This window comes from Bufo gargarizans, chromosome 11 (genome assembly GCF_014858855.1).
Source record: "Bufo gargarizans isolate SCDJY-AF-19 chromosome 11, ASM1485885v1, whole genome shotgun sequence".
NCBI lineage: Eukaryota > Metazoa > Chordata > Amphibia > Anura > Bufonidae > Bufo > Bufo gargarizans.
The window spans coordinates 32027412-32053791 of NC_058090.1; the positions used below are offsets into that span (position 1 = coordinate 32027412).

The window sequence follows — 26380 nt, forward strand, 5'->3', positions numbered from 1 at the left end:
ATCTGTTGCAAAACTACAACTCCCAGCATGCCTGGACAGCCTTTGGAGTTGTAGTTTTGCAACAGCTGGAGGCACGCTGGTTGGGAAACACTGATGTAGAGTATCTCATGCCATGTTTGCGTGCGATAATTTCCATTCCATTATTAAAGGAGTTCTCTGGGCTACAGATACTGATGACCTATTCTCAGGGTAGGTCCTTAATATCACATCGGTAGAGGTCTGACTCCCGTGACCAACCATTTCAGACTGACAGTGTGTGGAGCAAAAGCAGAAGGCTCCATACACTGTGAAGTTTCCGGTGCTGGAATACCAAAGCTCAACTCCCATTCACTTTAGGGGAGCCAAACTGCAGTACCCTGCATGGCCACTACACGGTGTATGGAGCTGTCTGCCTCTAGCTCTGTACAATGTGTAGCGCCTGGCTCCGCAGCTGCCCGAAACAGCTGATTGATGGAGGTCCTGCGAGTCAGACCCCCCACAATAATTTGATATTGATGACCTATCCGGAGAATATCTGTAGCCTGGAGAACCCCTACTGATGCTGCCCTTGTTTAGGTCAAAACATCTAGCAGCATTGCAACATGTAGTGGACATCAATATGCTCAGCACCTACAAAACCATTCCAAACGTCCAGCGTTCTCACCTCCAGTTTGTGAATCTCTTGATTGGAGCATATAGGGATGGAAAGCTTCTCTCCTCTCTCGTTCAGGGATGAAACTTGGTTTTCAAAGCTCAGAAGTTCACTCTCGTACACAGATGCTTCCTGAGATGAACCACGAGTAGACACAATGGTTAAAGTCCATATGCCTTTATATAAAACCCTAGGCCCCATACAGCAAAACAATATCCCCATATGACCAATAAAGATCACTGATGCCCAACTGGCAGCGAGGGTGCCCTCAGGGTGACAGCACTAACATGCTTGTGTGCCTCTATCCACCACTAGTTATGATACAGATGGAAAAAGGAAGGTGGATGAATAAATCTGATCATTGGTCATTTTTTTCCAGGACCTATCCTTAGGACTGTGATAATAGGTCTGCAAGACGTTCCGCTCGTGCTAGAATTCCATAATACGTCGTAATTGATAATTATCCAGAATTGGACAGTACCTGAATCACCTGGGCCGCCTCACGATTCCCTCCGTTTCTCAGCTTCTGGATGAGATCAGATTTCTTCTTCACTAGGACGTCGTATAACTGGCGGATGTCATTCTGTCAGCAGAAATTAAGAGAAAAAATAAAGCAAGAGTAAAACATCAATGTCACTACTCGGGCCAAAGGGCAACTTCAGTCAAAAAGGGGTGATTTTCTTTAAACTCCCTATTCATAGAAAACCCATTTTTAAAGATGTTTTGGCTGTTTTTCCTTTCCATTTCGGCAGTACTATACCACTGAAAATGAAATACAGAATACTGTCCTTCTGTAGCAGCAGAGATAAAACTCCTATATAGATAGGGAACCCATTGTTATTTTATTGCCGCTGTGAGTAAAAGATGTCATCTGTTAGTATAATAGTAGACTAGTAAAATTGGGATGACAGTATGACAGCTCTATGTAAAAGGATGAAGTTTTATCGGCCATTTTGTTGTAAGTTAGATATTGTATATTTCTACCTTCAAGAGTTAAAGGGGTTGTCCCACAAAAAATATTATACATATTTCAAACCAGCACCTGGATCTGAATACTTTTGTAATGTAATTAAATATTTTGTATAGCCACTGAGTTATTCACTAAAATCTCTCTGTATAGCGCCACCTGCTGTTTACTCTTTTTCTAATTTCTCTGTCCTGCTTACTGAGATGGAAGCACATGCTCAGTTCCATCCTTCAGCTGCAGCAGAAAGGACACGCCCCTGAGAAGGTGCATGCCCCCTAAGCTGCCAGCTTGAAATAAATCTAGCAGGCCAATTGGATCAATGAATGGGCAGATCTCTGGATCCATGTGAGGTACGGGGATGGGTCTAAGTTTGTTAGAAAGAGGCTGTTATGTACTTTATTATGTCTGATTTTCATTTCTTAGATTACTCGTGGGGCAAGCCTTTAAAGGGGTTGTCTGGGTTCAGAGCCCCACTGATGTTAGCATCGGAGCATTTCATGCTCGGATGCTCTACCTTGCCCTGCGCAGGATCGAGCAGTGCAAGGGCTCTTTTATTTACCATAACACACTGCCGGGCAGAGGCTTCCACCCAGCATTGTGTTCGGTGACGTCACCGGCTCTGATGGGCCGGCTTTAGCGCTGCCCTAGCTGTTTTACAGGCTAGGGCAGCGCTAAAGCCCGTCCATCTGTGCCGGTGACGTCACCAGGCTCACTGCTAGGCGGAAGTCTCTTCCTGGCAGCCCTAAGGAGAGCCCGATTCGTCACCGGAACTCCAGAAAATGCCTTTGCATGAGATGCTCCGATGCTCAAGTCAGGGGGGGTTGCCTGGGTGAAAATAGGGATATGTCCAGGTTCAGCTTTGAACCTGGACAACCCCTTTAAGCGGAGAAGATAGCTTGGTTATTAGTGTATATGTGCTGTGTTGTAAGGTATAACAGGAAGTCATTAATTGAGATGTCTTCTAATGGGATTAGTTATGTGTTGGGCTGATCCCGGGAGAGGTGGAGGGTTATAACATTTGAGATGGAGTCTTAGTGACAGATTGATGCCTTCTACTGAGTCTTCTGGTATGGGTGTCGGTATCGATGATCGTGCGTGATATTATGTCATTCTCAGCGTCTATATTTTATGACAAGCAAACACTTTTTAGGAAAAATGAGCTAAGAAGAAGGTCCATGTTCGATGCTTCCTAGGAGAATATATTAGATTTTCGTGCGCCTAATGTGCTAGGAAACTTTTAGCCAATTAAGAATCATAAAGTGTATTGAGAGGCGTAGCTCCGCTAATGCATATTAATGTTTGGATGTTGTCATTTAACAGAACTTTTGCCCAATCAAGAATTACAACGTTTGCCAAGAGGTGTAATAATAACGTGCTGAGGTCACCATGTGAAAGAATAATCATGTATTGATGATGTGATGTATGAAAGACACAGAAGTGAAGGCACAGCAGTAGGATGTGGCATTTTAAGCTATGTTAATGATATGCCTTTGCCATCTTGGGTATAAGAGGTTACCGTTACCACCCAAGGATCATGTTAACCATTCTACTATTCCACATTGCTGAGTCTGCCTTCTCTGTAACCTGATTCTCAGAATAAAAACATAAATTCCGTCCCAACAAGAATTGTCTCAAGAGTTTGCTTTGTGGTGGATTTACACGGGGCGATGAACAGCCGATTATCGGTAAGGAGGATAGGTTCCTTTTCCCGAAAACTGGCTGCTCGTTCAGTGGGGGTGAAGCTCTGCATTCATATGAAACGATCACCTCCACAGTATGAGAACGAGTGATTGCTATTGTGTTCGCTCGTCCTCATACAGCCGCATTGATTCGCAGTTTAAACAGCACGAAACGATGATTTACTTGCCTGCATGGACGAAAGTTCCACCTGATGAATGAGCATTTCGCTCGTTCATTGGGTGATCGGTTGCACCTTTACATGGGCAGATTGTCGGGAATGAGCGTTCGCAGGATAGGTCATCAATATCAGATCGGTGGAGGCCGATCAGCTGTTTAAAGAGAACTCAGCGCTCGTACGAGCACTGGCTTCTCTTCTCTGTTCACCTGCTGCGGCGAGCAGGTGTAATTACAGCTATAGCGCCCCCCATTCACTTCTATCAGGCGGCTCCTTCCTATTCAAGTGAATAGGAAGAGAATATTCCAGTGAATGACAAGCACCTTACCTGATAGTTACTGTGTTTATCCAGTTCACCTTGCATATGTTTGGATCTGGCCTTAGCAGTATTCCGAATCTGAATGAGCCAGTCCCTTAGGTCAATGTAACATTGGGACAAAATGCTGCTGTGCGCACCCTCGTGGGTGATTGGCGATAAGAGGGTGCTAGCGTTATAGCCCATTTCCTCTGAAAGGGCATTCAAATCCTCCGTAAGTTTCTGCGGAAAGATTAAAAATAATTTAAAATCATATAAAAGGTAGCAGTCTGTAATTCAAGGGTATGCCCACCATGGTCTATAACCACGGGGACACATTGGTTTGCAAAAAACTATCGGATGCATTACAGAAACAGAAAACGGTTACATACAACGTAAACGGAGATCAAGTATTCACAGGTATTTAGGATTTGTCCCCGGTTTACCTCATAGAAGGTCAGCTCTGCAGCAGCTTCGTCTCTGGTCAGGACATCCAGATCTAACATCTCCTCGATGTTCTGCAGCCACTGGGACACTGAGCACATCCAAACAAACAGAGCTCCGTGTAGATTTCTTGTGCTCTCCTAGATAAAACAGTTTATATTCTATGTTACACTCTCATGATGATCATCCAGCATAGGATCTGTATGGTTCTGTAGAGGAACACCAAGCCTGACCCTATCATAGTCATCAAACATGGTAACCATCAGTAAAGGTGGCCACACACCTAAGATCGCTGCCAGCCGAAACGAATGCTGTTCTGAGCATGCATGTGATCTCAATAGGGACACCTCTGGCAGCTGCTTATCTCCCATTACAACAAAGGACTGGGCACACTGACATCCAACATGCCTGATGCTTCTTTTCCTTCATATCCACCATTGGGCGAGAGTCAGGTCACCTCTATACACACTAGATGGTTGGCCAGTCTTGCTGACATCAGCAGTTTTGACCAATGCTCATCTTAGGCTACTTTCACACTAGCGTTTTAGTTTTCCGGTATTGAGATCCGTCATAGGGGCTTAATACCGAGAAAAAAAAAATGCTCCAGTTTTGTCCCCAATCCTTGTCAATGGGGACAGAATTGAACTGAACAGAACGGAGTGCTCCAAAATGCATTCCATTCCGTTTAGTTGCGTTCCCATACCGGAGAGCAAACCGCAACATGTTGTAGTTAGCTTTCCATCCTGGGATGCGGAGCAAGACGGATCCGGCATGACCCCCAATGCAAGTCAACGCCACAATAGAAAACGGATCCGTCCCCCATTGACTTTCAATGGAGTTCATGACGGATCCCTCTTGGCAATGTTAGAGATAATACAACCGGCTCTGTTCATAACGGATGCAGACGGTTGTATTATCAGTAACGGAAGCGTTTTTGCTAAACCCTGCCGGATCCAGTAAAAACGCTAGTGTGAAAGTAGCCTAATGTGTATGGCCACCCTTAGAATGACCAGTCCAATTTGGACAGTCCCTTTCTTTAGACTGGTTCTCAGGCAACACCCTGATCAGGGGCAGATTAGCCATAGACCTTACAGGAACATTTCCCGGTGGGCTGATACCCAGTGGAGTGCCGGAGTCCTCCTCACTGCCGGCCACTGGAAGCTTTTGGGAATGTATTTTGTGCTGCTGCCAGTATTTTGTGATGGCCTGTGGTATTTGGCTCTGTTGGGGTGGTATAATGTGCTACAATATGGTATTGCTGGCCCTGCCTTCAATCAATTTGGACCCAACTACAAAACGGGGCCACTTTTAGTAATTTTTCCAGGGCCACTTTAAGTTCCCAGTCCGCCCCTGACCCTGATAAATGGGTGCCTTGCTGCCGGGATCCTCTGCAATCAGATGTAACCTGTAACAGAACTCAGCAGCAAGTGTTCAATTCCCCTGCAGCGCCACCACAGGGTAAAAAAGAAGCATTACACTGTTACCCTTGAAATCACTGTCTGTCCATGTAATGCAGAGACATACTGGGTCCTCCAGAGCTAGAGGTGCTCTTTACAACCACAATAGAGGAGGGTCCTGAACGTGTAACTCCTCTCAAGGATATTAAATATAATTGGGTATTTAAGAATGGATTGTCTAAACCATAAGATGAAAAGATACAAAATAAATATTTCTTAATGAGAATTTTTACTTATTATGTCAGAAACTAAATCGCACAGCGGTATCCTTACCTGAGTGAGAGGAGACGAGGCTTCTTCATTCAAAGCCTTAAGCCGGGTCAGGAAATGCTTGGATTCTTCTACAAGGGGCGATGTTACTGAACTCACTGGGATTCTGGATATCAAGCAGATCTTCACTTCTTTTGCAGCCTAATATTTTAAATAAATGTTTTAGAGGATAAGTATTTAGGTATTTCCCAGATTATGCATCTCCGCAAAAGATAGAACATGTCCTATTCTTGTCCGCAGCTTGCGATCAAGAATAGGCATTTCTATGGGGGTGCCGGGCTGGTGTGTTGCGGACCTGCAATTTGCGGGTCCGCAACACATCACGGACGTTTGAATGGAGCCTTAAAGTGTCCATCCAAAACAGGTAGAAATCTGATGAACAGATGATACTAGGCGGCCTGGGCATGAATGATATTTCCACTTGTGGCATCAACAGCCCATCTACAAGGAACAATGCAGTAAAAAAATGTTAATAGTAGGAGCCTGAATAGTTCTTGGGGACTAGTCTGGAGCCTGAAATAATTTTAGAGTGGGGTCTGAATTCATTTTATGGTCTGGTGTCTGAATTCATTTAGAGGTCTGGTCTGGGGTCGGAATTCATTTTGGGGTCGGAATTCATTTAGAGGTCTGGTCTGGGGTCGGAATTCATGTTGGGGTTGGAATTCATTTAGAGGTCTGGTCTTGGGTCGGAATTCATTTTGGTGTCTGAATTCATTTAGAGGTCTGGTCTGGGGTCGGAATTAATTTTAGGGTCTGAATTTATTTAGAGGTCTGGTCTGGTGTCGAAATTAATTTTAGGGTCTGAATTCATTTAGAGGTATGGTCTGGGGTCAGAGAAAATTTGGGGGTCTGAATTAATTTTATGGTCACGGTGTCTGTATTCATTTAGGGTTCTGGTCTCGGGTCTGAATTAATTTTGAGTTCTGGTCTGGGGTCTGTATTATTTTAGGGGGTCTTGTCTGAAGTGTGAATATATTTTGGGCTCTGGTCTAAGGTCTGAATTTAATTAGGGATGTGTTTGGAGGTCTGAATTCATTTGGTAATCTGATTTGGTTAGCTTCTCCGGGGTAGAGAGAGAGAGATGGACAAGGGTGAGCATGACTCATATCCTTCTCAGCCTCCACATGTAATTAGATAAAAAGATGGACCCTACTGCTGGCCAGGAATGGGAATGTTCCAGATGTTGAAGGAGGGCAGCAGCACGCAGCTCAGTAACCCTCCCACCAAGTTAAATACAATATATAACCACTAATCCAGAAGTGTAACAGATCCTATAGGATCAGTTTAAGACATTACCTGTAATTTTTGTATATGACAAAAGTGTCAATAATAAGAAAAATCTTTTCACCAGAAGAGCGCTATGAAATAGGAGCCGGGCCTATTGTTTCCACAGTCTCACATGGTATCACAAGACTTACATCTGGTTCATTAGCATGTCCGGAAGACGTCGCCTTCATTCTGTATGACAGCTCCTTCTGTAGATAGAGCCACTTGCTCCAGGTAATATCTTCAATCACAGACAAAGGAGTTTTGCTTCGAGACTTAGTGGGAGTTGAGGGCCCATCCCCAGCTCGGCTCCTACAAGAAATAACACAGCACAATAAATTCTGGTGTAAAAAGACCTTTACAGTCAGCAAATTGTCCCTTCAATGTTTAACAATTATATAAAGTTCCATAGGTCGTCAGAAGAAGGATTTAGAAGCTGCTTATAACAACCATTATATGGGAACAGAAAGGACAAGAGCTATTTGTAAAACTTCGACATAGTTATACATTAACGTGGACCCCACTAGAGAATACAAGTGTACCTCTAATACAATTCAGTGTTAGTGCTGAGCTCTGGGACCATAGTTATGGTTGGGAACAATTAGCTTACGTAGGTTTTATCCATAGATGTGAAGAATATCTATAGTGATCTGTGCACATATCCTGTCCTTAAGGCCAGGGGTGAATTGGCCATAGACCCTACAGGGAAAGTTCCTGGTGGGCCGAAGGCCTCTGGAGAGGTACATTACTCTGCATTAATTAATGCTAGGAGCTTCAGGTAGTTATGTGTAACACCCCAGAGTGGCGTTACCACTTCTGCACCTTGCTACTGTCTCTATTGGTCTGATGTCATCTTATGCATTGATTCCAGGTCCTCCACACTGTGCATTTCTAATGTTATGTAACTGTTCATGTAATGTGCCTGGTTCACCAGCAGGTGGCAGCAAATATGGCAAAGCTACAGTTAGATAAAATGGAACCTTCTATTTCATTCGAACCCCCCCTTCTGGAGAGAGGTGGGCAAGTCCTACTTCCTGCAGGAAGGGTGGGGCAGATGCTCTAGTCAGTCTAGATTACCCCCTGCTAGGGGAAGGGTGCACAGTGGCACGTCTCTGCTGGACGTGCCCACACCAGCCAGAGCACCTTAAGCTCTGCTGGCCATGGAGGCCAAAGCTTAAAGCCTCAGGAGCCAGGAGGAAAGTTCTCTGGCATAACCTACAGTCAGACTACAGAGAATAAGTGCAGCATACAGAAGGAGCTGAGTTATACAGCCAGCCTGTCAGTACAGCAGAGTCAGAGAGAAACAGATATAGCAGAGTGGAGTTTGCCTGCCAGTTTCATGCTTAAGCCTGCTGGAACCAAGACAAAACCTGTAAACCGTTTTGGGGAACGTTTATTGAAAGTACAGCTGCCATTGAACTTCATCTCAATGTCTGGACTCGTTATTCTTTTATCCCTCAATTATTCCCCCTATTTATTGCTCCGGAGCCAAAGACTGGGGTCCAGCCGTATCCAGGTAGGAACACCTTGACACACAAAGAGACATTTTAGGCCGCAACATACCTCTCGGCATTTCCTACACCTGGGACGCGTGACACATAGAGGGCCCTGGGGCACGGCTGCCTGTTGCATATGCACCTGGCCAAGATCTGCAGGTCCCTCCTGAACCCAACTGCATCAACGTCCTCAGGACAAATACTGTGGCGAGGGCGGCAGTATATTGTGCTGCACTACTGTATTGCAGGCCATGCCTACTTCTGTTGTTCATGCCTAGTTGTGTTGCCCTGCCTTCTTTCAGTTTGGATCCGCCTACAACATGGGGCCACTTTTAGTTGTTTTTCCAGGGCCACTTTATGTTCCCAGTCCGCCCCGCTTATGGCTGTCCATCAATCAACGTTCCTCAGTATCCAGTCCTACTGCATGTACGAGACCTCTAATTTTTTGTAGCCAGTGACTGGCGGCTTCATACATCCTTCATCGCAGACCTAAACTCAGCAGCAACACCGGTTACTGGGTCCCAACCAAAACCCCTGATGGTACCTGAAGGTCCAGTGGGTGCTCTGTCAGTGTGCCACCCTAAAAGAACATATACTGGGTCAGTGCAGTAGTAATACCTTGGGTGCGATGGTATGTGAATCTCTTCATGTGATATTGTGATTTCAGTAGGATGTTTCTTATTCACAATTTCTGTGCTAAAAACCTACAGAAAAAGCATAAAATGATAAAGTAACCTAAAAGGATAATTAAACATAATAGTTAACTATATTATACTGATATCTACGGTGCTGACAACAGACAGACATAGGTTAAAGATTTTTTTTTTTTTTACAATATAGATTGACCCATCCTCAGGACAGCTCATCCATATCTGACCACTCAATCAGCTGTTTGAAGGGAGGCCAAAGACTTCACTTCATTGGTCACATGGCTATCTGCAGCTCAGTCCCATTCAAGTGAATTGGCCTGGGCTGTAATACCAAGCACAGCCACTATACAAAGTACGGCGCTGTGGTTGGTAAGCTGTGAGGAGGCCGCAGCGCTCCCTCAAGTGTTGCAGCCTCTTCAAGCAGCTGATTGGGGGAAGGGGGCGGAGGGCAGTGTTCCCTGTAAGCTGCGCGGCCGCGCAACTCACTTACTGCCTCCGCCCAGGGCCTCCGCAGGCCCGCTCACCGCCGCAGCCCGGACTGTAATGGACATGTAATGGTGTGTGCCTGTTCTGTAAAGCCCATCCTGGCAATGCACACCATTGTCACTGTGTGCATTGCTGTGGTGGGCTCAGAACAGGCACCCACCATACTGCCCACAGCGTCTGACGTTGTCCAGTGTCAGGACGTTCCTGTGCGGTGCTCCCATTGGCCCCGCCTCCTTCCTCATGTGCAGCGCGGCAAAAGAGGAGAAAAGAAGAGGGGACGGCATCTTCTTGGACCTAGCCCCCCAGCCCCCTCTAAAGTGTTGAAGTGGCGTGTGAGATCCCCAAGGGCCAAGCCAAGTAATTGTAAGTTTTCATGGGGGGTATGTATAGACTGTGCCGCACAATATACAGTATACCTCTACACTGTGCAGGGGTTATACTGTATGTAGTACAGCATGGCACAGGGGTTATATTGTCTGGCGTGGGGTAACCTCCATGCATTTGCTGTACAATATTCATTATATTTCATACACCATGCCATACAATATACATTATAATCCCTGCATCATGCTATAGAATGTACATTATATTTCATACACCATGCCGTACAATATACAGTATAATCCATACACCATGCAGTACAATATACAGTATAATCCATACACCATGCCGTACAGCAGGGATGTCAAACTCGTGGCCCTCCAGCTGTTGCAAAACTACAACTCCCATCATGCCTGGGCATACTGCAGCTATCAGGGAATGCTGGGAGTTGTAGTTTTGCAACATCTGGAGGGCCATGAGTTTGACATCCATGCCGTACAGTATATAGCATAACCCCACAGTGTAGGTGTTATATTGTATATTGTACGGCATGGTGTATGAAATATAATGTACATTGTATAGCATGGTGCAGGGATTATAATGTATATTATTATAAAAGGAGGCAATTATATATGGAATGAACGGGGGCCATAGGACTGGGGGTACTATGGGGTGGGGGACATTATACAAAGGAGGCAATCATATATGGAAAGGATGGGGGCCATTATTACAATAATTGTTACAATAATACAGAGGGGCCATTATATATTAAAATAATACAGAGGGCATTATACATATGGGCAGTATGGGGGGAGGTTAGGTCTTTTATCTAGTGGCACTACAGAGGGTCATTGTAACTACATGGGGCACTGCAGCGGGTCTTTATAAATACTTGAACCACTATAGGAGGTATTATAACTACTGCAGACAGTATAGGGGACTTTATTACTACTGCATGCTCTTATAGGGGTATCTTATAGAGGGGTCCTGTTACTGCTGGGGGCATTATTATTGAGCACATATTAATGGGGATACTATTGGAGGTACTGTGGGGCAGTGTTCCTCAACTCCAGTCCTCAGGGCCCACCTGCCGGTCATGACTTGAGAGTATCCCACAGAATGAATACCTGTGGTAAGTCCTGATGCACTGACACTAATTGTATCATCTGCTCAATACTAAGGAAATCCTGAGCACATGAGCGGCAGGTGGTCCCTGAGGACTGGAGTTGAGGAACCTGCTGTAGGGAACACTATTACCATTAAGGACAGTTTGGAAGCATATTATTATGGGGGACTATTTGAATGGAACTAGCTCAGTATTGGAGGTAGCAGCAGGATGACAGTGTTTAGGCACCAGGAAGGGGAGGATGATAGTAAAGAGTGGAATCTAAAAAAAAATTCAGTGAAACTGCAGAGACGAGACACGGCTGAAAGAAGGTGTCATGGCGGTCTAATCTCCAAATTAAGATATTGAGGAAAGTCTACATGACAGGAGATGTCACTGGATGTAAGAGGTATGTGCTGCTGTATATTTCGTAGCAATGTATTTTATGTCCATCCAAATATCTGTTTGATAGTAGGGTGGGGGGGGGGGGGGTATATAGAATTTGGTCCACACTGCCTCAGCCCGGCCCCAGACTTCAGGTCAAACTGAAAGTACTGCCCATGCTGCCCACCCGCTTCACTACAGGCTCCTCGGCAGCCAAGTGAATCTCCCCCCACCCACCTCAGCTGCTATTGGCTGGGAAGGAGAGGCAGCACTGCCATTGGCTGCCTGTGTATTTCAGCCTAGCAGAGCCTGCAGAGGCAGAAAAAAGAATGCCGCTTCGGGATTTAACATCAGGAAATATATATGTATATGTATATATATATGTATATTTATGCCTTTTTTGTTTTACAGTGGGCCCCCTATGGGTAACATATGCCAGTTGACTGTACCTCCAAAGATATGATCAAACGCAGTGTGCCCTGATCTCTAAGATAATTAATATCTTACGTGAGTCTTCTCAGCAGGACCAGCAGTTCTAGATGGCAACGAATGCTGTACCTTCTCCTCCTTCACTCCATTATGGATCTGGAGAAAATAGACTTGTTGAGATTCCAATATTTATTTTTTAATTTAAAAGGGTTTGGACAATCTCTTTTTTAATTTCACAGAAGACCCAAGTGATCAAGTCTTATCTACAGAGGAACCCAAGTTTTCAATTCGGCACCACTGTTTATGTAATGCATTATTGTGGTGGGTTCTCCAGAGACACCCATGGTAGCCATTCTCCACCCTTGCTAATTGATGGAGGTACCAAATGAAAGATCACACACAAGGGTCTGATAGAGTATTGAAAAGAGGTTTCTAAAGCAAGCAAGCTCCATAAGAAGGCTTTCTAAGGGTATACATACAATGATAGGTGTCACGTGCCCAACTTTAGTGGCACGGTTGAGTTTATTCTCTTTAATGCGGGCTCTATGAATTTCTATGGATCTGTCCTAAGACTATGTATGGTATGACCTAAATACCAAAATATACAACCTGGATTTATTTAAATGTACCCTGCAGAGATATATCTGTGAGTGGTATCATATTCCTTAAGAAGATACAGAGATGTCTCCATAAGGTAGGTAGCAAGCTTGGAAGATGTTGAAGGTATATAAACCCTATACAGAGTCATGCTACTTAGTGGACCATCAATGACAGTATACCTGTTCACTGGTAGACTTGACCAGGAGCATTTCTTGTACTTGATCTAATCTGTTCTTCAGAGCCTTTAACTTCAGAGATAAAGCTTCTGCTTCTTCCAGCACTGTCCCGTTTCCCTGTCGTCGGTAGTTGGCATCCTCCAGCAATGAGTTGATTTTCTTTTCTGTTTCTTGTAAGGTTTTCTGGAAACAAAATACTTCATGATGTAGCAGGCATTACCTATTACCATCCAATAACCCATCCATAGCAGTGGCTCCTGGTTATGGGTTACCATGTAGAAGTAGAGCCATCACCCTCAAGGGTATATATATATATATATATATATACACACACATATATATACACACATACAAGTGAAAGTTGTTAAAAGAAACCTAGCACTTGCTAATATTTCATGAACAAATATCTTAATGGGAATGTGTCATCATAAAATGACCTACTGTTTAAATCACGTTTTTATGTTCAATATATGTTTAAAGGATTTTTTTATGTTAATTTTTTTTATTTTCCATGTCAACATCTATATTTAAACAAAAAACATAAAATCTTGCAGTTTATGCACTGGTCACAAAGCCTATTAACAGACGCCACTTCTTGGTCTGTACAGATTACTTAATTGCAGTTACCTGCTTATCTACCATTAATCCTGCCTGTAATGATACCACCTCTGTGTATAGATAAGACAGGATCCACCGTTCACAATAGGGGATTGTCACATCTTATCTATTCTTTCCCTGTACAATGACCTCTGCACAGGTCACACAGCATGGCTAGAAGACTCCTGTCCATTGTGTCTATGGTCCATGGGGCTGCCGTAAAGCAATTTTCTTAATTCTCTCTAAAGGCTGTTAAGAACAGCTCAGGCAAGATGGCCGCCCCCATAATCATGTTCAGGAAATAGAATTAAAAAAACTGCAATCAGAAAATAAAAACAGATTAGATAAAACGGATATGTGTTACTACTATTACTATCTGGTTTTAACTGGCAGATAACATTTTTGGTGACACATTTCCTTTAAAGGTAGTCTGCTTTTGACAATCCATTTTCTTAGAAGGAGCACCAGATGACTTGGTCATCAATCTCAGATTGGTGGAGGTCCGGTACCTCCACTAATTAGCTGTTTTGGCCACCTGTGGCGCCAGAAACTAAACAGAGTACGGACGGAAGCAGAAGGCTCCGTACACTGTGTAGTTTCCGATGCCGGACTGCCATGCTGGGGTACTGCAGCCCCATGCAAGTGAGTGAGAGATTAAAGGGGTTGTCCGGGTTCAGAGCTAAACCCGACATGAGCTCCCCTTCACTCATTTACCATGTCTGAGTTGAGCATTGGATCACTTCTTGCTCCGATGCTCCCCCTTGCCTAAAGACCGCCCATTAGTGCTGGTGACATCACCGGGATCGCTGCTAGGCGGAAGCCTCCACCTAGCACACTGAGATGCCAGGTACTTCACTGGCAGTAAACAAAGAGATTATTCCTTGCATTTTCCAAAGAGGCCCTGGAAACGGAATCTGATTGGTTGCTATGGTCAATAGCAGTTTTCCCTTGTCCCAGTTTTGAAACTGTCATAGCAACCAATGACGGCACAGCTTTCATTTTGAAAAGCGCTTGAAAAATGAAAGCTGCGCCATGGTTGGCAGCTATGGGCAACCAAGAGAGTTTAATTTTCATAGCACTTGAAAAATGAAAGCTGTACAGTAGTTGGTTGCTATGGGCAAACAAGAGAGTTTTCATTTTCACAGTCAGCACTTCAAAAATGAACGCTGCGCCGTGGTTGGTCGCTATGGGCAACCAAGACAGCTTTACTTTTTAGACAGTTTCTCTTAGATAGAGATAGAGGTATGTGTACAAGTGACGTCAGCGAGCTGCTGTTTTCTCCGGGACACTTTCCACAAGGGAGGTGCGGCTGTGCGGACTCTGTCCGCTTGTCGTCATCGTACCTGACACTCTGCAAGTTGCTCTTCCACGCTCTGCAGCATATCCGGGTGCTGCTTGCTCTCCCCTGGTGACAGCGTCACCTCCTGCAGCCAGCGCTCCACCTCCGTTACCTTCCCCCGGCAGTCACTGAGGATCATTTCGGGCTGCACGTCAACCAAGGTTTGGCCGGCATCTCCCAGCTGCTCCTGAAAGAAAACCCACAACAGGTGAAACGTGAAAAAGCCTGCTGCAAACCCCGGCCAATGCTGCTGTGCACATACGTATGGCGGAGCTGAACCAACGGCTTATTCCCATGTGTAGAGAGGAAAGAAAACATCTCATGTGATCTAATGTCAACAGGTTCCTGGCAGCTCCTCTGCATTTACTCAAGGATTTTTTTTTAGCATGGAGAGTAAACTAGATGGGCCCTATTTTTAATAAAGGGACTAGGGCCTATTAACCCTTGTGCACACCTGATATTTATCACCCAGCTTTCCCCAGATCAGGATCATATGAGGCAATGCCAAGAAAGCAAAAAGAATATATCGCTGCATATACAAGATGCATAGCCCTTCAGGAGTGTGGGAAAGCTCGGTGACAACTTGAATGGAACTACCATCAGCCTCCGAGGATGCACAAGGCTCAACTGTGCTGTCACCGATCAGAGATATGGTGCCCGATGCCTGCTATGGATCCGCACCTTACCTACAGGTTTCCGATAGTGTGGGGCGGCATGAATACGTGCTTCATCACGTTATCGTCTGGGGTTCCACTTTGCGATATGTTGCGATCTCAGAATCACATGCGATATGTTGGACATGTTTGGCCGCCCTTCCAGTGGACTTGTGCAAAATTGTAGATAATTGCATGTACACGTGCGGTGTTATGTGATCCAGGGGCTGAGAGTCTGCATGCGATCGCAACACAATTTAGCAGGATAAACTCATCCGTTTCAGCCCCATGTTGGGCTTCTGGAGGAGAAAGTGGTCCCTAAAGGTGGCCCAATATACAATGCATTGCCTGTCTATGGGTCCATTCACACAGAGTCCATGTAAGTGACATGGGGGCGCATGCGAGTTCATACTAGCACATGGTGTGACTATGTATCCATTCACACACGGTCCATAACAGATGGTATTCTGCTGTATAGATGCTGTACATGTGGGGCCTTATTATTACATGGTCTGTCCATTCAGATAGCATTCTGCTGCATGGGCCCTGTATGACTATGCAGTGTGCTGACCTGCAGGGGAGGTGTGGCAATGGCTGAAAATGGAGAGGAGAGGATTGGAGTGGTGGCAGTGGCAATGATAGTGATTGTAGTCATCATGATGGCTAAACCCTCTCCCTCTAGCACTCCCTGGGTACAGTGAGAGGAGGGCGCACACTTTCTTCCCTTGGGGAACACCCTGGGCTTTTTTGGGCCACCTGTCTGGTAGTAGTTGGGGTGCCCTTGATGGTGGACGGTTGGCATCGTGTGAGGCAGGAGGCTAGGCGTAGGGCCAGTGGATGTATGGTGGAGTCAATGACCAGACCCGTTTGGTTACAATAAATAAAGTCTCTCTTTACTGAATATATGATAGGATTTCCTGCACTGAGGTTCCTGTAACTTTCCGCAGTTACTTTAAGAGAATATGCAGAGTTAAGTTTTGGAGAGAAAAAATAGACACACTGACCTTTTGACTGTCTAGTTAAAGGGAGTCTTTCACCTAATCTGAGCGTTTTAGACCGCTCAGATCAGGTTATAGACTCTTTAACCCTCATTACGATCATACCCGTCTCTTATGTGTCCCTCGCCCAGATAATGAAAATAACACTTTTTAAACTTATGCAAATTACCTTCTGAAGGTGCCCAGGGGCGGCGTTACTGGGCGATGTGCCCAGAAAAACACACCTCCAGCCGGCGGACGTCACGAGCTGCACCAGAGGACGGCGGGCTGGGAACTGGCCCGCACCTGCGCACTGCTCTGCCCATTATGGGCAGAGGAACATCCTTTCATATTGCGCATGCGCCGGCTGGCTGTCTTTAGTTGGCCGGCGCATGCGCAATATGAAAAGCTGTTCATCTGCCCATAATGGGCAGAGCAGTGCGCAGGTGCGGGCCAGTTCCCAGCCCGCCGTCCTCTGGTGCCGCTCGTGACGTCCGCCGGCTGGAGGTGTGTTTTTCTGGGCACATCGCCCAGTAACGCCGCCCCTGGGCACCTTCAGAAGGTTATTTGCATAAGTGTTATTTTCATTATCTGGGCGAGGGACACATAAGAGAAAGGTATGATCGTAATGAGGGTTAAAGAGTCTATAACCTGATCTGAGCGGTCTAAAACGCTCAGATTAGGTGAAAGACTCCCTTTAAGCTCTGTCTAGACTGTTGTTTACGTCTGAAAAACTTCTTATTCATCTCATTTGATTTGTATTGAGGCTCAATGCAAGTCTATGACAGACTGAAATTGCAACAATGTTTCTGTTAGGGCGCGCTTCTCTTCTCCACTCCTCCCACTAGAAGGTTCTAGTTCAGTTAGAAACTGTATAAAAGGAGAGCAGTCAGAGCCCTTAGTTGCTCCTAGGAGAGACTCTGACAGACTGCACAAGTGACCAGAAGAAGACACTGAGACTGAGATATTCTGCCACAGACCAGGTCACCAGCCCTTCGACCAGGTAGCCAGCAGTACAACCAAGTTACAGACCCTGGGTCACCAGCCCTTCGACCAGGTAGCCAGCAGTACAACCAAGTTACAGACCCTGGGCCACCAGCCCTTCAGCCAGGGTACCAAACTTATAAGAAAAAAAGTGGGACAGGTAGCTCCGGCCTTTCCTCAGCACAGAATCTTCTTCTACCAGAGGGGAGACTGAAGAAACCAGCTCAGTGCCTTGCCTATATTGATTTGCACTTGAGTTCCTCCAGCAAAGAAGCAAACTGGATTACTGCAAACCCCATTGAGGTGCACCACGCCTTACCATTCCCCCAGGAGAGCAACAACATGTGGTGTCACCTTGATGTAGTGTTAGGGCAACCTCAAACCCGGCCACTGCATGGGTCCATACTACAGACACGTATACACACACCATGTGCTGTGTCTTTGCCTATGTGAGTTAATGTACATTTTTCTCAACCTAGAGGGAAGCAGCTGAATCAGCAGATAAATCATGGACGTTAATTACTGTTGGTTGTAAGGTTAGGAAGGAGATATTTATAGTAGTTTACAGTCACTGATCTTCTATACTTCTGGTCTGCTCCATATGTTCCTTAGGCCACAGAAAAGCTAATGTAAAATATATATCCTATATGTGTATATATCCCATATAACTTGTCTGTTCGTCCCTTCCTGTTCTTCTCTACACTCATTTTTTGCATGTGAAGGAGACCGTGTATTCCCCCTTTCACATAGATCTTCTGCCCTTTGCACATTGTTATTCCCAATCTGCAGAATTCTTCTCCCTTTCAGACATCACATCTGCTATACTCACACCACCCTTGAAGACCTTCTCGCTCCCCTCTTACCAGGTCTGCCCTGTATTCTTCCTTCTTCTCCATTAACCTTTGCCCGTAGGGTGGATCCCATGCATATCTATAAGTGTTCATATCACCTAAAGACAACGTCAAAGTAACACTCCTAACTATGGACGCTTCATGGAATTTCACACTAAACATGAACTTTCACTTACCTCCAGCATCACCTGCTCTGCCCTACCGATGGTGGTCTACCATCAGTCCAGACTTATTACAGACACTGGGCAGTGCAACAAGGATTTTTAGAGGCATAATTTGAAGCTCCTGGGCCCAATGCTAAATCTATTACAGGACCCCCACCAACCCGGTGTAATCTATACTACTGGTCTCCTCATGGGACAGATGGATTATTTTGGGTTCCAAGGCACCAGAGCACTTGTCGGAACGGCAACATACCACAGGGTGACATCAAGACCTAACAAGGGCCTGTCTTCAACTACATGATGCCCTGGATAGTAACTTCTATTGGTGCCCTCCTGTATACTGTATATGAAGTGTAGCTATATAGCGTAAAAATAACCAAACCATACAGTGCCTAATTATGTGTCATAGTACTGTATGGTGCCCAAATAAAAGGACCATACAGTCATCTAAGTAATATTTATGCTGCCATGCACAGCAAATATACAATATTGTACTGTTATTAAGTAGCAGATAATACCAAAGTAAATACTCCACACAGTGCTCAGTTAATGCCGCTACAGAGTCACCAACAGTTCCATATATAAATCGTGTTGCTAGTAGATATGGTCACAAGCCTTGGGTGCCAGGCCATCCGAAGCGCCCCCTGCAGCAGAAATGGCTGATGCTCCCTGTGTGACCACATAGGAGACACCACCCCGATGGCCGGTCGTCTGGCTTCATATTTGGCTGAGGTTAGTGGAAGACCACTGCAGCCCACATATATACTGTGGCAAAATTTACAGATGTAACACTTTTGTTCACTTTTTATCAGGTACACAGGACAAGGTTGACTACTCCTGGGGGTGAGCATACAGTGCTACAGAGAACATAAAGGGGTTGTCTAATCTCAGACAATGGGGGCATATCGCTAGGATATGACCCCATTGTCTGATAGGTGTAGGTCCCAGCGCTTGGACCCGCACCTATATCGAAAACGGAGCCCGAAAGTGTTGGAGGGCGCACTGCGCAAGTGCAGCCGCCCTCCATTAATTTTCGATGGGGCTGCTGATTTCTGGGCCCATAGAAGTGAATGGGAGCGGTGGCCGGTCATGCGCCGTGCGCTCTCATTCATTTCTATGGGGAGCGCGCTTGGTGATGGCCGAACCGGAGTCCTCCCGCCACCACTTTGTGGGACGACGTTCCCAATATAGGTGCAGGTCCCACCTAGCGATATGCCCCCACTATCTGAGAGGAGACAACCCCTTTAAGGTACTATTACACCAGCAGATGTCATACAGGTCACGATAAACGATTGAAGATGTAGCAACTCATTAATGACATAAATTTCCCTTATACATAGATAATTGTTCATAACTGCGGTCGTTACTCGTTCCTTGTTATTACATGTAAAGATAGGGGGACAGATGCTTGGTCAAAAGGCAAGCAGGAGATCGTTAGCGAGCAGATGACTCCATATTATACCAATCTATTAACGACGCGCGATCATTTCTTAGAATGCTGAAAGATCGCGATGAACGAGAAACCAGCGATTTGTCGCTCATCTTTGAATCGTTCACATTTATTACATCAGATGATTCTCACTCGTCTGCACAAGAATCTGTACAAGATTCGCTCTGTGTAATAGGACCTTTAGGTGTAATCCTGCACTTAGTGGAGAATTATCCAGCTAGAATGGGTCAACAACCCCTTTTTGACACTAAATTAGAGATTGAGGGTCACTTCTTGGTCTTTAGTAGGGGTCTCCAAGATGTAGGTGATAATTACATGTGGGTACAACAGTGTGAAATTACCCCCTAAGGGAATGCATCATCAGAAAATGACCTATTGTTTAAATCAAATGTTTATGTTAAATATATATATTTTTTAGTCCGTTTCTATATTTAAAAAATAATCCTGAAATCCTGCAGTTTTCACAGTGGCCACTAGGCCTAAAACATGTCAAGGCATCTTTTTCTTTGGGAGAAGCCACACTGGCCATAGAAACGATAGACTGGAGGCAGAGACTGGGAACTTAAAAGTGGTTCTGCAAAAAAAATTAAAAATTCAAGTAGGCGGGGACAACTGAAGTAGGCAGGGCCTGCATATGGTAGTGCAGCACAGAGTACCTGCCCCAGCGGAACCAAATACCACAGGATAGTACAAAATACTTCACCCTCACCACAGTATTCCACTGCATCACCATCATGAGGACAGTAATACAGCTGAGTTCAGGAGGGACCTGTGGCCGTTGAGCATCAGATCAATATGTACCTGGCCTGCTGCCCTCAGTAGAGCTTGAGTGGCCCCTTGGGCATGGGCCCACTGGGAAATTTTCCTGTTAGGTCTATGGCCAATCCACCCCTGACTGTAGGGGACCTCACTGACTTCTATGGGAGAGTTTTCTAGGCATGCTGTGTAGACCTGTGCAGAGGTCCTTGTAAACGGTGGATCATGTGCTATCTATAACAAACGGGTTACCTTTTACTGTAATCCTGCCTGTGATGATAATACCAAGGCTACAGGACACTTCAGGAAGTCTCAACATACTATAAGGCCAACTGCACGATTTTAGATTTTTTAAAATATAGTGACATGAAAAACTAAAACAAAAATCACCAAAAATGTAAGAAAACGTTTGCAATAAAAACATGATTTAAACAATAGATCATTTTCTGACGGCTCATTACATTCAGAACAGATTTCATTACATTAGCTGTCCTACTGGTGGTTTTACATATATAGCGATTTTTGAAAAACCGCATCATTCTTGCTGCATTTTTCCTAGCGCTGCAGCAGGATGTGTGCTGTAAGTCAACATGGAAATATAAGGCTCACAACAGACAGGGCATTTTTATGGCATTTTCTTTACTTCTGTTGCATTTCCGGGTCAGCGACGGCTTTTTCAAAAAGCAACATGCTTAGGTATGGTGTTTTTTTTTTTTCATGGATTTTCCAATAGGCTTTTCTATAGGACTGGAAAAATGTATAAAAAAGAATCAATGGCCAATAAAAAAATACAACCAAAAACCGCTTGTGTGAATGTATCAAATTCATGCAGTTTTTTTTACAAGCCAAAAAAAGACTCAAAAACTGCATGAGGCCTAATAATGTTAAACTAAGGAGCACTAATGCTTCACGCACGCGACCGTGTCCGTATGTCGGTCTGCAAACTAGTGATCCGCAAATTCCAGACACCTTCCGTGTGCATTCTAGCATTTTTCTCACTCCTATCAACAGAAATGACTATTTTCATCCACATAGTGGACCAGAATAAAACATGTTTTATAATTTGCGAAAAATGCGAAAAATACGGATGCGTGCATGGCCCTATAGAAATGAATGGGTCAGTGGGCGATTCACAAAAAGTGCAGAGAAAACGACATATTGCGAGCCCCTCTGCGCCCCGTCCCAAGCTCTGCCTTTATGGCTTCTGTCTGATTTGCGTAGATAATAAGGACAGCCTGGAATGTAATAACAATGTCGCCCTGTGTGTCTACCGAGCGAGATCACCCGCTCCTGTCCTTCGTGAATACTCACAATGATCTGTTATCATCTCCATTCAATCTTTGCCAGAATTCGAAACAAACTCGGTGAACAGGTTTACAGTGGCTGCAGCGGCCCAACACAGAAACGTCTTCCTTCCACTCCCATAGCTGCGATGCCAGGAGGACAGGGAAGGCGTCCTTTTACTTATGGCTGTGTCCTGTGAGCTGTATGCTAGCAATCACCGGCCCGAGAGCAGGAGAAAGGCGACAGGCCGATTGTGCAAAAGGAAATATTGCACACAGCACCTTACAAAGTCATGAATAGCAGCTGCCGTCAAGGAAGGAGAACTGGCCTGTGCTCAAGAGCTGGAGGTGTTGTAATGATTAACTAGATACCATACAGAAATCGCTTATCACTGCCTAGGTCAGAGGTATGAACTGGAAGCCGGTCTGAGACTGCACTGACTCTACCCTTTGGCACTTTAAAGTTGGCTGGCGCCTTAAAGCGGTTCTCTCACTTCAGCAAATGGCATTTATCATGTAGAGAAAGTTAATACAAGGCACTTACTAATGTATTGTGAGTGTCCATATTGCCTCCTTTGCTGGCTGGATTCATTTGTCCATCACATTATACACTGCTTACGATCACCCTGCAATCCAGCAGTGGTGGTCGTGCTTGTACACTATAATGTGCCGGCCTATGCGCACTCGAGCAGTCTTGGCTACCAGAGAGCCTGGCACTTTTTCCTATAGTGTGCAAACACGACCACCACTGATGGATTGCAGGGTGGTCGTAACCCCCAGTGTATAATGTGATGGAAAAATGACTCAAACCAGCAAAGGAGGTAATATGGACTAGGGCTGCAGTAAATGATTATTTCAGTAATCGAGTATTCTACCGATAATTTTTTACGATTAATCGAGTATACTAATAAGAAAAAATGAATTAATAGACTGTTTACCTTTATAAAAACTCATCAGACCCCCTGCCATCAGTCCCCAACACCCTTTGTTCCCCCTGTGCGATCAGCCCAATTGCGTCAGTTCCCCCTAGTGCCATGAGCTCCGTTCCCCCCAGTGCCATCAGCTCCACTATCCCCCTGTGCCATGAGCTGTCCCCTCAGTGCCATCAGCTGCCCCCTCAGTGCCATCAGGCTCCCTCTAGTGCCACCAGCTGCCCCCTCAGTGCCACCAGCTGCCCCCTCAGTGCCACCAGCTGCCACCCCAGTGCCATCAGCTGCCACCCAGTGCCACCAGCTTGCCCCCCAGTGCCACCAGTTTGCGACCAGCTGCCCCCAGCTTGCCCCCCAGTGCCACCAACTGCCCCCAGTGCCACCAGCTTGCCCCTCCAGTGCCACCAACTGCCAGCAAGCGACAGTACTTACCTTTCCTGTAGGGGCGCCACCCCACAGCTCCTCCATCTTCTTCAATGCGCGCTGCACTATCGTCCTGACGTCACACAGCGTCAGGTCATAGTGCGCGCTTACGTGCCCTATGACCTGACGATGTGTCAGGAAGAAAGTGCATCGCGGTGCAGGCCAGAGGGTGATTACAGAGCGGTAAGTAATAGCAAGCGCTTCCCTACTGTTCCGTGGTCACATGACACAAACGAATCCTCGTTGCAAAAAATTTGCATCAAGGATTTTTTTGGGTCGAATTACTCAATTCAATTGAGTAATCGTTTCAGCCCTAATATGGACAATCACAATACATTAGTAAGAGTCTTGTATTAAAGGGGTTCTCCCCTTCTTCACCCAGGCAGCCCCTTTTCATGCTCCGATGCTCTCTCTTGCCCTGCATCGCGCAGGGCAAGGGGTGTTTTGTTTATATTTTTACATTGCTAGGCGGAAGCTTCTGCCTAGCAGTGTTCCCAGTGATGTGACTAGCACTAATGGGCGGGCAGCGCTAAAGCCTGCCCATTAGTGCCGGTGACGTCACTGGGTTCACTGCTAGGCGGAAGCACCCTGCACCCTGCTACTATCTCTAATGGGCTAACCTGAATGTCATCTTATGTATTTATTCCAGGTCCTTCACACCGTGCATTTCTAATGTTAAGCAGCTGTTCAGATGTAATTTGCCTGGTTCACCAGTAGGTGCCAGTGTTTCTGGCAGAGCTGTACTTAAATGGAATGGAGCTCTCCATTCCATTCTAACCCCCCTCTGGTGAGGAGTGGGCTAGTCTTACTTCCTGCAGGAAGGGTGGGGACCAGTTCTAGTGGCAGTTGCAGTTTACCCCCTGCAAGGGGAAGGGTGTGCATGGGCAGGTCTCTGCTGGCCATGGAGGCCAAAGCTTGAAGCCTTAAGGAGCCATGAGGAAAGTTCCCTGGCATAACCTAGAGTCAGACTACATATAAGAAGTGTGTAACATCCCAGAGTTATGTTACTACACTCTTTATCCCCGCTACCACATGTTAAGTGTATTTGTACTGTCATCTTGTGTAATTTAACATCACACCCTCAATAATGTGCATATTTAAGCCTGTTATATATATTTGATGTAGTTTTCTATGTACACCAGCAGGTGGCAGCAATGTTAGCAGGTCTTTAGTGTCAGTTTAGTGTTTCTAAACTAGAATAGTTTATTCCAGTTTAGCTCCCCCTCTATGAGCAGAAGTGGGCTGGCCCATATCCTGTCTCATGGGGAGGAAAGGAAGTTTAGTTAGTGTGCCAGCTACCCCTGCTTGGGGAAGGCTGTGCTGGTAGGAGCTCCCTGTTTAGGGATCCCAACCCAGGATCGTGCCTCGGCTGAGGCCAAAGATCTCCATTCCCAGTCTGAGCCCTTCAGCGGCTCAGCTGGTTGACAAGCAAGCAGCCACCTCCAGACCTCCAGGAAAAGCCATTCCCTGTGAGCATAACTGTGAGTGACTATCGAGAGACCAGGAGAAGCCAAATTCCTCCTCAGCTAGTCAGTCCCATACCAAGCAGAAGATAGATAAAGCAGAAGATAGATTCCTGCCACATATTACAGAGCCATAAGCAGACGACTAATTCTGCAAGTGAGCTCCAGGCACATGCTAGATGCAGAAGAGATATTGATCCATGCCATACATTGCCAAATACCTGCTGGGACCCAAAAGACTAATGCTGTATCTCATATGGATTAATGCTGCCTTCAGTAAAGACAAGTTGAATTATATTTCAAGTCTGGATCTCATTCATTACTACCGAGTTCCTCAATTACTCCTACTAGCAGCACTCATTTATTGCAAGTGAGCCAGGATCCAGGAGTCCAGCCGTACCAAGGTAGGAGACACCGTTGACGCTATACCTACTACTACACAGAGACATTATACCACTCTGGTATTCCTCACCTGGTACGTGATTTGCAACACCTTAAAGGGCCCTGAGACTGTAACCTGCGCACACTGCAATTGGCGTCACGAACAAAAACTCTTAACTATCATTCACACCTGACCCAGTCAGTGCATATTATTGCGCCAGTGTGCATTAGTCCAATCCGGCTTACTGCAAGTACAGCATACCGAAGAAGCTGAGTTATACAGCCAGCCTGTTAGTACAGCAGATCAGAGAGAAACAAGGATATAGCAGAGTTGAGTATGCCTGCCAGTTTAATGCTAAAGCCTGCTGGAACCAAGACAAAGCCTGAAACTGTTTGGAGAAACATTTATTCAAGTAAAGCTGCCATTGAACTTCATCTCAAGGTCTGGACTCAAGTTATTATTTTATTCCTCAATTATTCCCCCTATTTATTGCTTCAGAGCCAAAGCCTGGGGTCCAGCCGTATCCAGGTAGGAGCACCGTGACACACATAAAGACACATTTTTGGCCGCACTACACCACTTGGCATGCCTACACCTGAAGCGCGCGATATAGAGGGCCCTGGAGGGAGGCCGCTCGTTGCAGAATTATAAACCCAGTACTTCACCAGATCTGCTGAAAAAGCCCTTGCCCTGCTCGATACAGCGCAGGACAAAAGAGAGCATTGGAGCATGAAATGCTTCGATGATCATATTAGAGGGGTTGCCTGTGTGAAGAAGGGGATATGTCCGGGTACAGCTCTGAACCTAGACAACCCTTTTAACTTTTGCCGATTCTCACCCTGTGTAAAGGGCCCTTAAGACCAAAGGGAATGAGGAATATGAAATGAGTGATTCCAGCCTAAAGGGGGCACTGTTAAGGACACAGGATCATAGGATCCTATAGCAAAATTTAGAAAGCCCACAAAAAAGTCTGTGAATGGGGCATAGAACATATGAGGTTAAAAAAAGCTACAAAAACTTCTTTGTTTGTAGTGCATTTTTAATTTCCCTACTGGGCTGCTACTCTAGGAAAAAAATGCTGATTTTTTGTATCGAAAATATGTAATGCAATAAACCACCATTATTGTGAGAGATATTTTTTAACACTCTAAGGTGTAGATCCAAAAGTTATATTTTCCAGTGCATTTATGCTTCGAAACTGTCAGAGACAATAGTTGAGGTGGAGCTCAGTACAACAGAACTCAATAACAGCTGTATAAAAATCGCTATGCAGTAAGTGCATCTACCCACTGAGCCT

The 26380-nt window shown here is 45.4% G+C and overlaps 1 protein-coding gene across 1 annotated transcript in view; it reads right to left on the reverse strand.

Annotated features, from left to right (window-relative positions):
- SYNE2 (spectrin repeat containing nuclear envelope protein 2) overlaps nucleotides 1-26380 on the reverse strand; it is a 279407-nt gene that overhangs the window by 66623 nt on the left and 186404 nt on the right. Inside the window, 10 exon segments of the mRNA XM_044271524.1 lie at nucleotides 644-763; nucleotides 1113-1214; nucleotides 3782-3991; nucleotides 4195-4332; nucleotides 5923-6060; nucleotides 7338-7497; nucleotides 9300-9385; nucleotides 12135-12212; nucleotides 12836-13015; nucleotides 14773-14955. Of these exon segments, the coding sequence (XP_044127459.1) occupies nucleotides 644-763; nucleotides 1113-1214; nucleotides 3782-3991; nucleotides 4195-4332; nucleotides 5923-6060; nucleotides 7338-7497; nucleotides 9300-9385; nucleotides 12135-12212; nucleotides 12836-13015; nucleotides 14773-14955 (1395 nt within the window).